The 12,921-nt window shown below is 38.9% G+C and overlaps 1 protein-coding gene across 4 annotated transcripts in view; it reads left to right on the top strand.

Annotated features, from left to right (window-relative positions):
- Window positions 1–12,921, top strand: part of ZDBF2 (zinc finger DBF-type containing 2) — a 23,924-nt gene extending 11,003 nt beyond the window's left edge. The window contains exons 1-8 of one of the 4 annotated variants that reach the window (XM_027880171.1): window positions 143–246; window positions 3,207–3,321; window positions 3,781–3,832; window positions 4,383–4,434; window positions 4,992–5,097; window positions 5,944–6,071; window positions 9,201–11,781; window positions 12,055–12,921. In XM_027880171.1, coding sequence (XP_027735972.1) covers window positions 3,298–3,321; window positions 3,781–3,832; window positions 4,383–4,434; window positions 4,992–5,097; window positions 5,944–6,071; window positions 9,201–11,781; window positions 12,055–12,117 — 3,006 coding nt within the window. In that variant the 5' untranslated portion in view covers window positions 143–246; window positions 3,207–3,297 and the 3' untranslated portion in view covers window positions 12,118–12,921. Of the gene's footprint in view, window positions 1–142; window positions 247–3,206; window positions 3,322–3,780; window positions 3,833–4,382; window positions 4,435–4,991; window positions 5,098–5,943; window positions 6,072–7,108; window positions 7,332–9,200 lie in introns of those variants that run through there. The other 3 variants (XM_027880169.1, XM_027880170.1, XM_027880172.1) reach the window with 3 other exon arrangements.

The raw sequence follows: 12,921 nt of genomic DNA, 5'->3' as shown, positions 1-12,921 counted from the left end.
TCTGAAGTAACCGCGGCTATTCGGGCTCGGTGTGAGCCGCGCTAGCAGACGGCACCTCGCCATGAGGGCGGGCGGAGCGGGGCGCTGAGGGCGGAGGAGCCCGTGCCGGGCAGCAGCGGCTGCGCGGGAACTGCAGCTCCCGCCATTCCCTTCGCGGGGCGCGGCTCGCCGACCCGGAGCAGGAAGCACAGGATGGCGTCCCTTGACCCCAGCGCTGCATCGGAGAGCTAATGGGGAATGATGGAGGTGAGGCGGCACCGGGAAGGGTGGCGGGGAGGGACCGGGAGCAGCCGCTGGAGCGGTGGAGCTGCGCGCGTGCGGCCGCCTCAGCGCCCCCTCAGCGCTCGGCGGGTCCCGGCGGGCGGGGCTGCCCCGGGCACGGTCGGCCCCGGCCCCTCCGCACCGCCCGGCCCCGCGGGCTCCCCGCGGCTCCGCCCCGCCGGCCGGGACACGGACCGAGGCGGGGCTGGGACCCCGGGCCGGTGCGGTGCAGCCGTGAGGCAAAGGCCGTTCCTGGAATGAGTTACAGCCTCCCTGTTTGTGGTGGTGCTGTGGGGCGTCAAGTCACTTTGTTTAAGGGAGAGTTTTCCCCCTAGTTCTCCCTCTGCCTGCCCAGCACAGTCACTCGCAGGTGAAGGGGCGGTAGAGGCTTTCGTGAGGCGTTTCTCAAGGAGCAGTTTTGATTGGCTTTTTACCCTTTTTATTTTACCTGTTGCAGTGCAAGAGTGACGCTGTGTGGAGAATCTATCTGATGCCTTTGATACTCAGATACTATCATATCCACTGCTTTTTTTGTTTGTTTGTTTGTTTTTGTTTTGTTAAATATGGTTATCTGAGGTTTTTCATTCTTTGGCTCCTGTACGCAGCAGAATTCAATAAAACCAGAAGGAAACATTGATGTTGGAGACAGCTGCTAATGTAACCTGGATAAAAATTTACCAAATCAAACACTTTTGTGTCTATCCAGTTGTTTCTACATTTACTAAAATTTATAGGATTTTTTTTCGGTGATGAAATGGTTAGGCTAAATCTCGAACAAATGTAATTTATTTTTTTAATCCAGTAAGTTATGATATTTATAGTGGAAAGTGTCTCAGCTAATGTAAAGTTTTGCAGTCTTTGCGTGGACATCTGAAAAATAATTTGTGGATTTATAGCTGTAGTTTCTGCTTTGAAAAAGTAAGGATTACAGTTAGGCTGTTCAGATTTTGGCAAATTAAATAAGGCATCTACATAACAGATTTCCTTCACATTGTTATCTTGTGGTTTGAACTTGACTTCAGATGGTAAGCAAGCTGTATAGAGTTCAGACTTGTTTCTTTGTCCTGTACACTAGTGTTCTTCAAAAACACCGACATAAGGAGACGTTTTCTTCTATTGGCAGCTTTGCATAAGAGGGGAATATCCCTGAAAGATGTTTCTCTGATGTTTTTCTGTCAGTTGCTAAGCGATAGCTGGGCATTTACAACTTTTACCTAGCATGACCTCCCTCCAGGTGAGAAAATCTCGTCCATTGAATCTCCTTGAACTGTAAAAAGATGACAAGGAGATCCAGACTGTGGTTGTTCAGTATAGCTATTTTTATAGTCCTCTCCTGTTTAAAGTTACTTTGCTCCTACCTCAGTTTAAATATGCCTTGTACTTGCAGCTGAGTGAACTCTCAGTAGCACACCACTGTGAAATCAGTCCTTGAAATAGGGAAGTAACAAACTGTCTTAGTTATCCTCGAGCACATTGCAGTTCCCACTGCCTGGCATCTCTGCGATGAAATCAGACGTTTGTATGTCAAGGTGCTGTAATCCCGTTTTGGGGCAGTGGATGGAGATGAGTGGTTGTGGAGCTGCTGCTGCTGCTGACTGTGGAACTGCTGTCTGACTGCCCTGTGTATGCCTCCTCTGTGGTTCTTGTGCTCTTGCTACCCTTTTAGCTTTGTCATAAGATTATGTGTGCGCAGTAAGACTTTAAAAATCCATAAGTTGACCTCAAGCTCATAGAACAGGTTATTTTACATAAAGCATCATTCCTGAAAGATAGTCTTCTGTGTTTTTTCTTTACTTTCTTTTGGATCCTGGCTGTGTATAGGACACGTAACAGGATGGCTGAGATAAGTTGTTCTATCAAGGAAGCTTTTTCAGTTGCCTAATGAGAAGGCTTATAAGAACAGCTGGAGTTTCTTGCTTATTTGTTTTTTTAATGTTTTTACATAAATTGATACACTGTGGGGAGGAGAATAAGTCTGGTGTTTCAGTGGTGTGCATTGTTTTGTGGTTTGGGGGGCATGTGTGTTTAAAGCTGAGCTACTGTGAAACTCCTTCTGACCATAACTGCTATAACAGCCTAGGTATTTTATAATGAGCAGTTCATAGTCTGACAAAGAACAAAACACATTTAAAGAAGACGAGTAACAAACCACACATCTATCAAGCTTGATGGTATGTAGCCTCATATAGGAGCAACTTCTCTGCATACACGAGAACAAGAAATGAGAAGGGAAGGAATGAGTCTTGTTAAGACAGTTTATAAAAGATAACAGTTAATAAAAGTGATTGATTTGAAACTTTGTTATCCCCTAATTACTGGAATCGTAAGCGAAGAGCAGATCTTGGACTTGCTAAGTCCTGAGTTTTGAAGCAGAATATGGTGATGCTGTTGACGGTGATTGTGCAAGTTATTGTAGCCTTTCTGTTTTCTTGTCTGTAATGCTAATGATAATACTTCATTGAGTATGTAATGATTAAATTATAAAATGCTTTGAACATCTATTCTATGTGATATTATGCACTATCTAACTAGTTTGTGTAACATGAGCGAAATAAGACATTGTTTTTCTGAGCAGGTTCATGAATGATGCACAAAATAGATTCATTGCAGTTTGGTTAATATTAAGGAATTTGTTTTCTGTTATTGTAGCAGTATACTTTATTTCACAAGTGCTAGCATCCAAAATGTTTAATACATAGGGGCTATCAGGAGGAAAGAAGGAACAAAGTTATTCCAGAAGGAGTGGTTAACATTAATGTAGGAAAGACTGTCTAAACAACTTCCATATTAAAAAGAAGAATGTACTGCAGACTTCAGAAAGATTTATCTGTTTTATCGACTGACATGTTTGCAAAGTGGTACAGAAAAATTTACATGCCTTAAGGCATGGAAAACATGAATTATTAACTCTGTTTTAAAAGGCTCTTTAAATTCCTTGTTGCCAGATGGGATGAAAAAAGAAAAGTGTCCTCCTGCACTGCAAATGGCCTCCTGTTCAACACTAATTGTTTGCTAGTCTGGAGTCAGCTTTGGTGGATGAAGAAGGCTGGTGAGTGTAAGGTATGTAGATTTTTGTGCTTGCATTCCATAACGTAAAGGGACTGTGTGACACCTGGAAGCACTTTGGGTTTGGATGCCCCAAAGCACGTAACCACATGTTGCTGCGGTCATATTTTAATTAAAAATTGTGAGTTTCAAAGTTGAGTTGCAGGTCTTTCGATCAATAAGGATTGCTTTTCCAGCCTGGATGATTATTTTGTGTGGTGTAGGTCTTGTATGGGTTTTATTAGCATATATCTCTTAATTGTAAAGGCATTTTAGGAAATTAAGTAATTCAATGAATTTGACAAAGTTATTGCTTAATAACCTATCAGATGTCTGGGCTGTGTTCATAAGTAAGTATTTAACTTCATTAATTAGATCAGAAGTTAGGCCCTTCTAGCAAAGCTAACAATGCTAACATTGTTAGATGTAATATTAATTATTATAACTTGAGGTTTTTTTGTTTGTTGCTTATAGATGTTTGACAGAATCAGACGATCTGATGAAGCTTCTGCTTCTTCAGCACAGGGTAAGAAGTTCGAAGTAGATGTTTTTGTCACTGTTGCTCTTTAAAAAAAATACAGTTATCAGCATAAGCATTAGTTCACCTTGTATTGCATAATTTGATTTTCTAAATTCCATTACGGAACTTGGATGGAAGGAGTGACTCCTGAATCATCCAAAGAGTTTCCATGTAACTGTAATTCTCTTGTCCTGTTACAAACTGTTTAAGACATGTTACATTTTATCTCAGTTATCACAAATGTAGCAATATGAATGTAGATGGCCTAGTTTTGAAATCAGACAAATCAGTAGAAAAATTCACACCCAGCCATGAAAGAGTAAAGCTTATTTTATGAAGCTCTTGGATGAACTTTGAGAACAAAAGGATTCTTGAACCTACTAAACTTTTTATCTTCCTTTAAAATAGTAGTTTTGACAAATGCAATGTAAGAGAAGTAGCTAGTTGCAGGTAAACTCTCTCCATCTCTTTGATACTCTGTTGCTTTTTGTGTTTTGTTTTGTGTGTGTGTTTGATTGTTTTATTTTTTGTTTGTTCTGTTTTCGTTTTTCTGTAGGAATCCAAAGACATGGTGCTGAAGGTTCTCTACGTCGGGACAGCAGTAGCAGGTAAGTTAGGTGACGATTAACTGGTGCCTAGCTTACTGCTTACCAAGGTAAACTGGGAAGAATCTGCTTTTCAACTTTATCTGTTATTTTGTATAAAAGATGACAGTGAGGCACAGTAAGTGTGTGATGGAGGTCCTCTGTATCTTATACCAAACACTATTAAAAATTGTGGGGAAGGTATATTGTAGTGCCCAAAACTAATGTGTGAGTGTCAGGCATCTTTGGTGTTTTTTTTTCCCAAAATACTAAAAAACAGAAGAATGAGAAGATGATGACTCTGCCTTTTTCTGTAGAGGCAGTTCTTTTCAGATTTCAGCCCATTGTGCCTTCAAGCTGTTATCCTTTGTTGTGCATTTAAGAAAGAATTTCTCCAGTGAAATTTGCTTGGGAATACCTTAAAATACATAGTCCTACTTGTCATTGCAATTCTGAAATAGAAACATTTATCTTGCAAGTTTGTTCCATCACTCTGGTGAGATACATATTTAGAATTTCCATGTTAAGGACATGCATTAAATAACCCAACGTGTCTTGGTAATATTACCTCCTCCTTTCAGTTCCCACACAAGAGGGCAAGAACGTGCTTGGCCTGGAGCGTCCACTGTGCAAAATAGACAAGGGTACTGCAACTGTTGCCATGTACACTACAGTAATCTGGAACAGGTGAGGTGGCTTCTGCACAATTCAGCAACAGATAGGAAGGAGTACCAAAAGGCTCTATCAGCCTTTACATTGAACAACCCATACTGAGTGGAACAAAAAGCAATTTGAATTGCAAAATGTGCGCACTGAGAAAGATCCCCTTCTTGTCTGTTACCTGTTAAAAAGATGCTGGTGGAGTGGCATGGCTGCAGCAGTCTTTTTTTCTGAAGTGGCACACTGCTGTGCATTGCATCCATTAAATTTATTTCTGTGCCTTTAATTTTGATTTCTGTATATATTGTGAATTACTAAGGTTATAGTAGTATGTTTGATATCAAGGCTGAAGACATTTGATCAACTGTTTTCTATTCTTTAGCTCTGCCAGTCTCCTGTCTTTTAGACTTTTTAATAAGAAAGTAGAAGCCTATTTAATCTTCTACACTTATGAAAATTCTTGTTAATTAGAGTGAATTATAAGATGTTTACTCATATAAAATTCAAGAATATTTTAACAGTCATTCGTAGAAACATTTAATATATTTGTTCTAGTTAAGAGACCTGTGAGCAGCTGTGAGATTTGTGAGAGCATTTGTACTAGTTACAAGAGAGATTTGTCAGCACTTATCAGAACCATTAACTTAAGTTCCAACTCAGAAAGATATTTCAATACATTTTAGTGTTATTTGAGATTCCCTAAGCATGCTTAAAAACCTCTGTTAATCAAGTCTGTAAAGTAGAAAAGGCTGAAGACTTTTCTTTTTATTTAAATATTTTCATAACAAAGGTTTAACCTGGGAAGTAATATTTAGGAATAGGCCAGTGTGTTTACAGTAGTATTAGACTAATCACCTGTTTACCTTTCACCAGCATGTTTTCAGCTCCCAGCACAGACATTTTACGACATACTGTAGGAATCGTACAGGTACCAGTAGCTTGATGGAGCGTTTCCTGCAAGATGTTTTACAGCATCATCCCCACAGATACCATGACAACAGGTATAATACAAATGGCTTTTTTTTTTTTCTTAATTTGTGTTGTTAGAATGCATGTATTACAAATTCCTGTTTCTTTTATACTGCTAAGCAGTAAATTTTGCCCATTTGAGGTGAAACTTTTTCAATTAAGACAATTTAGAAAAAAACTGTATTTAGATGAACGTCATGCAAGTGTATTGCTTTTGTGTTGTCTCTTCACTGTTAAATTTTACCCCACTTAACAATTTGAGACAACACCACTGATAGCATTTAAATGTGAGGACCTGAGAAAAGACGGGTCAGCAGGTGTAATGGCAGACTGGACAATCTCATATGCATTTACAAATTCTTATAATTTGAGCTTTATCTATTTTATTATAAATATTATCATTCTGGGCTTAATAAATGTATTTAGCAGTGTATTTTATGGTATGTTTTGAGAGAGTTCATAATTTTGTTTGTGGACAATTTCAGGTAAATATTTGCTTATTTATTTTATCATCCTTGCAGTTCACATGTTCATTTAATACTTGAATTATATTAATTGGCCAATTAATTAGTGCTCAGATTTTGAAAAGTGTTCTCTTTGTTTATCGTGTGCATGTTTTAAGAGTGATAAGAAGGTCAATGTGTTAAGATTTCTCTGTAGATGAAGGAAAATAAATTAAATCTCATTCTTCATTTGTTATGTTTTGCAAGGCAGACAAAAATCCCAGTTTGATCCCAGCACAGTTGTCTTAATATACAACTCTGAAAAGCAAGTAGAAGAGTATTTTTTCTGAATGCAGTCATATTGATATTATCAGGAATGTGACAAAATAAACTAATATGCGCATCAATGCCAAATTAGCCCAGGGCATATAAGCATCACTACAAATAAATAAATTAATCCTTCCATCTTCAATAAATTAATTCAATCCCACTCTCTTAAGAATATCCACAATTTTTTGCCATGGAGAAAATATTTGCTTTAAGGCAACATCCAAATGAAAAAAACCCTCTCTTGAGGTGTCACTAATGCGAGGTTATTCCTTCGGCGAATGAAACCTACTAACTAGGAAAAACAAGCTACCCATGTTCCTCTAAGTTGTTTGAAGAAGGAATGGAATGAGAAAAATAATGTACAAAATCTAGATGAAGTTGGAGGAAGAAGAGGGAAGAGTAATCCCAAATCTAGACAGAGTTTGGAGGAAGAAAAACAAAGATGGAAAAGCGAGCGTGAATAGATTTATGTTGTGGTCCTGCTCTGAAAAAAAGTCATGGTCTTAACTGATATCTGAGGTAAGAATTGGATTCTCTTCTTTCATATTAAAACTCCTGGATTAATACCCATTTTCCACTCATTTCTTTAAATACCTGTTTTTACTATTTAGCTGAATTCACACAAGAGATCTTTAGAGTGTCATTTTAAAAGATTATGGAAGTATTTCTGAGTCTTGATTTGTTTTGCAGAACTAGTATACCTAATAGTTATGTGGAAAAAAGAAAAATTCATCAGAGCTTTGCCTTACACTGAATTTCAGAGGATATTGTTGTTCTGCCCCTCCCCCAGTAAAAAAACCAAACCAAAAGCAGATGCACACAGACCTCCAAATCATTCCTTCCTCCAAACTCTTGGTGTATAAGTTTTTTACGTAAAGAAATAATCTGAGCATTTAAGAGAGTAAATCTTCATTCTGCTTCTGGAGGTAATTTGTAGCAAAACTGTCAGAAGTACCTAACTGTATAAAACTGTAGTTCTGTTTCCTCCACCCCAGAGACATTTGCTTAAAAGTCATTTTTGAAAAGTGGATGCAGGTTGTTAACTGAGCTAGAAACCTATAAATTTGTTATATTTTATTTATGTCAAAATCCATTTAGTCCTATATTGAGTCTTTAAGGAGTGTCCAGATGCCAGGTGTTTCACGCAAAGATGGAAGAACTTTTAAGTGAGAAAGTTAAAGGATTATTCTTACTACCTTTGGCCTTCCCCTTAGGTCCTGTGTCAGAGCTTAGGTGGCCAAGAATTCATGCAGCAGTAGGGCACAGCAGTTCAGTTGACAGGCATTGTTTGAGCATCTAATGGATTTGATTACTTTGCGTTCATATAGTAATAGAAATAATCCTCTTTTTTAATGTTTCATTATACAAAGTTTCTCTTGCTTGGTCAGTCCTATAACCCTCAGCTGTATGTACTCTGAGTTATATAGCTAGGGAAATTACTGTGCAATAAAATGTATTTGTTATACTTCTGTTAGCTGATGTCTGCCGTGTATTAAAATAAACACCCATTTGTGTCTCACAAGGTCTCATTATAACTTTCAAATGAAATATAATATTCTCATCTTCAGTTATATTTACTTACTTTTAAAATTATTTTCGTTGGATTTGCTCAGCTGCTACGTAGTGAAGCCTTGTGGGTTCCTGTATTGCATAAGAGAAATAGTCGTAATCTGTCAGTTGTGTTAATTCTACAAGACACGAACCCTTGTATTTGAGGCAGTCCTAAAGACAGAACTGCCAGTTACAGAATATATAAAAATCTGTTGTCACAGTGGGACTGAACAATCATAACTTGGCTTCCTATAGAAGTGAGTCAGAAGCTGTGGTATGTCTGTGAGAAACAGTAAACATGGAATTCCTTGGCAACATGTGCAGGGTTCCTATCAGGCAGCCACGTTTTGTAGGGAAGAGGGCATTGATAGTCAATAGCGGTTTTATACTGTGTTGTAGTATTATGTTCCACTTCTCTACAAAAGAATTTTTCAACTTCTCTATTTTAATTAATGATATTATGACCAGTGAAATAACTTCTTTTTAAGCTACAACTTCAAACAAAGGAAATACCTTTACATTTTCTTCCTTTGCTGTATTTATTAAATTATCGTAATCTATGTTTGGCCATCCTTAATTGATGGTGGCATGAAGAGGGTAACAGACTAATGCCCAAGTGAACTTTGTGGAACATTCCCCCTTCCCTCTCCATAACTTTTTAAAATTCACTACCTCTGCTAATGGAGCAGAGCTGGTAATTTGAGTTTGTTCATTAGAAGTGATGCACTCTAGGTAATTACTCCTAAAAAGCCCCCGCACTGCTATTGTTTGAAAAATCTCAAATATATTTACATTATTTATATAGGCTGACTTTTTTTTTCCCCCCCTCCCCTTTAGACCAACATACGATGACATGCCACTTCCCATCACTCTGGAGACTCCTAGTATTTCTTGCCTGTCCCCAGCAGAGATGCAGAAAAAGAGGAACAGTGATAAACAGCAGATTTCCAGCAAAGACAAGGAGTCCATTGGTGAAATACACTCTTCTGCTCCATGCCTGTCTCACGAGGGCACAGAGAAAACTTCTATAACACAAGCAGTTTTTCAAAACCTAGAAAGAGGCCAGGAACATGTTCCAGGAATATCCCAGCAGTCTACTGGCATCTGTAGCGACAAGAAATGGGTTACTCTGAAAAATGCAAATCATAGCCATGAAGGTCAGTTTACAGCTGTGAGCCCTGTACCTCAGCAATTTTCCATCAGTCCTATAGTCCACAGTTCTTCTGCTAATCCTAAAACAGGAAAAAATGTTAGGGATTTGGCAGCATCCAATCTGTTTCTCCATAGTGAATGTGATGAAAGGGCAGCGAAGGCGTGCAATAGTGATGTGTTATTGAAGCCATGCTTGAATCCTGCTCCAGCACTGGCTCACCCAAAACGCTCTTCAGTTTCTCATCAGAATCCTACATGCAGCCACAGCAATTCTTTTTTTATTACCTCAGGTCAATCTCCCTCAAAGCGAGATAGTTTACGAACTCAGGACGAAACTTTGGTGTCTGATCTCCATCTCAGGGATACTGTGGGTATCAGCAGCTCCCTAGATCTTGGGACATCCCCACAATTAGCAAGATGCAAAAACGTGAAGACAAACAGAGGTGATGGAAGTTCAGTGGATGAAATTATTGAAGATGTAATTTTGAAATACTGCCATGAAACTACATCTGAAGAAATTTATATCAAAGAAGAGAATAATCCATGTTTAACTTTCTCATCACATCTGGACCATACTAATTTAGAGGGCTCTGAAATGAGTTTTGACTGTGATGCACCAATGCAGGCAGGAACAGACTTACCCAAGGCAGCTATAAAAGATATAGAGTTCCTAAAAGAGGTCCAAGTAAGTTTGCAAGATAAAGACTATGGAACACAGCTCTGCTCTGTTTTAAAAACTGAGTCAGTAGAGAAAACAGAAGCAGTGAAACAGGATATCATAGTTCATACTGAAGAACCAGTTCTTCCAGCTCTGCCTCATGTGCCTCCTTCTTTTGTGGGAAAGACTTGGTCTCAAATAATGTATGAAGATGATATAAAAATTCAAGAACTTGTGCGTGATTTCAGGGAGGGTCGTTTTCGCTGCTATTTTGACAATGAATCGTCAGCCAACTGTACAGGCAGGAGAACGAGGAAAAAAAAACAGAAGGATGAAAAAAGGATCAATGTTATTGAGGGTAACAGAACAGAAAGTGCACCAGTTAAAGCATTGCCAGAATTTAATGATGTTTTAAGTGGTGGCTCTGATTTTGATAACCCATCTTTAGCCTCAGATACTCTATGCAACCCACAAATACTTAAAATGCCTAGGAAAAGAACATGGCGACTGGCTTCAAGATGCCAGGTGGTTAAAGTCAGCCACGGCACCCAAACAAGTCTATTGAACTACCCTGTAGCAAAAAAGAAAATGTCTAGAAGAGAATCTGATCCAGCTGATCAGAAAGCAAACATTGCGCGGTTGGAGAATGAAAAAACTCCAAACATGAAAACTAGACTATGTGCCCTTAAGCTTCCAGAGTCCTACAGCAAGATTATGAGTCCTGTACAGCCCAAGACAGTGGTGTATGTACTCTCGTGCCCAGAGGTAAAACAGTGTAAAGGTAAACCTGTAGATGCTTCCAAAATGAGGAAAAATCGAAACTCCACAGATAGCAAGGACTCTGTAAGGTATAAATACAAACAGTGTTCTTTCAAGTATTATGATCCACTGACAAATCGAATTCTGAAAACGCCTCCAAAGAGTACGGTTGGAGAAAAGGCCAAAAAGCCCTCCCATGTTCGCCAGCTTTTCAGAAGTCTCAGCTTTGATGCAAACATGCGAAAACTAGCGGATGCACAGAGAGAAAGCACGTCATCAAAGTCACTCAACTGGTCAGACTACTACAGTTCATCTTCAGCGTCTTTCCTGACAGATCCAGATAAAGGGAATGATACAGCCTCAAGTCAAAAGGCAGATGGATCTTCTGTTTCCACAGAAAGAACAGATTGTCTTGTGTCTAGTCACTCTGAGAACTCTTTTAAACACTTGATCATTTCACCTTTGAACTCTGTGATAGAAGGAGATTGTAGATTAATTCCATTTAATAGAATTACCAAAACTCCTCTGACCTCCATCAGGAGTGAGTGGTTAGAGAGGGAGAATCCAAAGGCAATATGGAAGAGGAAAGAGGGCACTAATAAAGAACCAGTTTTTTCCAGAAAGGCTTCAGGATCTAAGTCTGTCACATGTACTGTTGGGAGGAGAGGAAACAGAGTAACTGCAGGCAAACAAACTTCCAGAACTAAAAAACAGCAAAAAGAGGGGTTGAGAAGACAACTTCATCCTCGTGCCCAGAAATCTGCTTTCTCCATCCATAGGTGCCAGACAAGGAAAACTACAGTGGGAAAGCACCCTAAGAAAGAAAAGCCTGATGCTAAAAAATTAAAGGTGAGGAGTAAACCAAAAAGGGCCTTTCTGAGCTCAACAGTTGTAACAGGGATTCCTGAAAAGAGGCAGAAAGTCACATCAGAATCTTTTCCCAAGAAACCAGAGCAAGCTTCCTCCAAAGTCAGGAACTGGAAAGTAAGTGGAGATCGGGGTCATCCTAGCACTGTGAACAGACGCTCTCGAAGAACAACTGCTGTACCATTACTTCGAAACTGTCTTGTTCTGCCAGGTGAGAGCTAGCTACCAAAAGAACTTTTTTTTCTTTTTTTATAGCCGGCACCTGGAAAAAGGAAGGGGGAAAAAAGGAGATCGTGGACAACGCAGTTGAAGTGCTAGAGCTCCAGAAAGTACAAAGCCAGTCTAATGTGAAACGAATACAACTGTAAACTCAGCTCTTGTTCCTGGAATAAGGGGACATGATGTATTGCACTGTTCTACTGTGTAAAGCTGCAGAAGTTGTAGATTTGACTTAAAAGCACTTAGATTCCTATTTACTAGACTTCACCTGTACATCAGCAAAATGACCTTGAATAGTATCATATTGATTATATGGTATTATCAGTGCGTGACAGTGCACTATAATAAGGTAATTTAGAAACTGTGTTAATTAATTGTGCCTAATTTAATTTCTTCACATAATTCTAAAGTGCAAAAAATGACCTGGTTGTTATGCTAGAAATTAAATGAAGATACATCAGTTTGGGCTGAATTCTGTGTATGTATTTTGTGTTTGTGTATATGCGCACCTTCTTCAACACGTAATATATACTTGCCTGTGGAATGGCATTAAAATTAATACAGTATGATACAATTCAGATCCATTCAGTGCTTTCTTGAAATGTAATTTTACACATTTTTGTATTGACTTTTTTCCTGAAAGCATGTCCAAAGCAATTGTTTTAGACAAAAAGTCACTGTGGGCTCTCATCAAGCAATAATGGACCATGTTGGTAAGGAAAATGTCTTTTTGGGGGACTGTTCAAATGGTGGTGGCTAAAGTGAAGTTCTAAATTCCAAAAGAAATACAGGCTTAGGTTTGGGGGTTTTTTGTTTGTTTTTGTTTTTAGTAGCTTATTGAGAAAGTTTATAGGTGAATTTTACATTCCTGAGTGGAGGGGGATGGAAAAGTAATAATGCAAA

This window comes from Empidonax traillii, unplaced genomic scaffold, assembly GCF_003031625.1.
Source record: "Empidonax traillii isolate 1590-97213 ecotype Southwest subspecies unplaced genomic scaffold, ASM303162v1 scaffold65:size4453928, whole genome shotgun sequence".
NCBI classification, from domain to species: Eukaryota; Metazoa; Chordata; class Aves; order Passeriformes; family Tyrannidae; genus Empidonax; species Empidonax traillii.
This window is presented reverse-complemented; position numbering and strand designations above follow the sequence as displayed.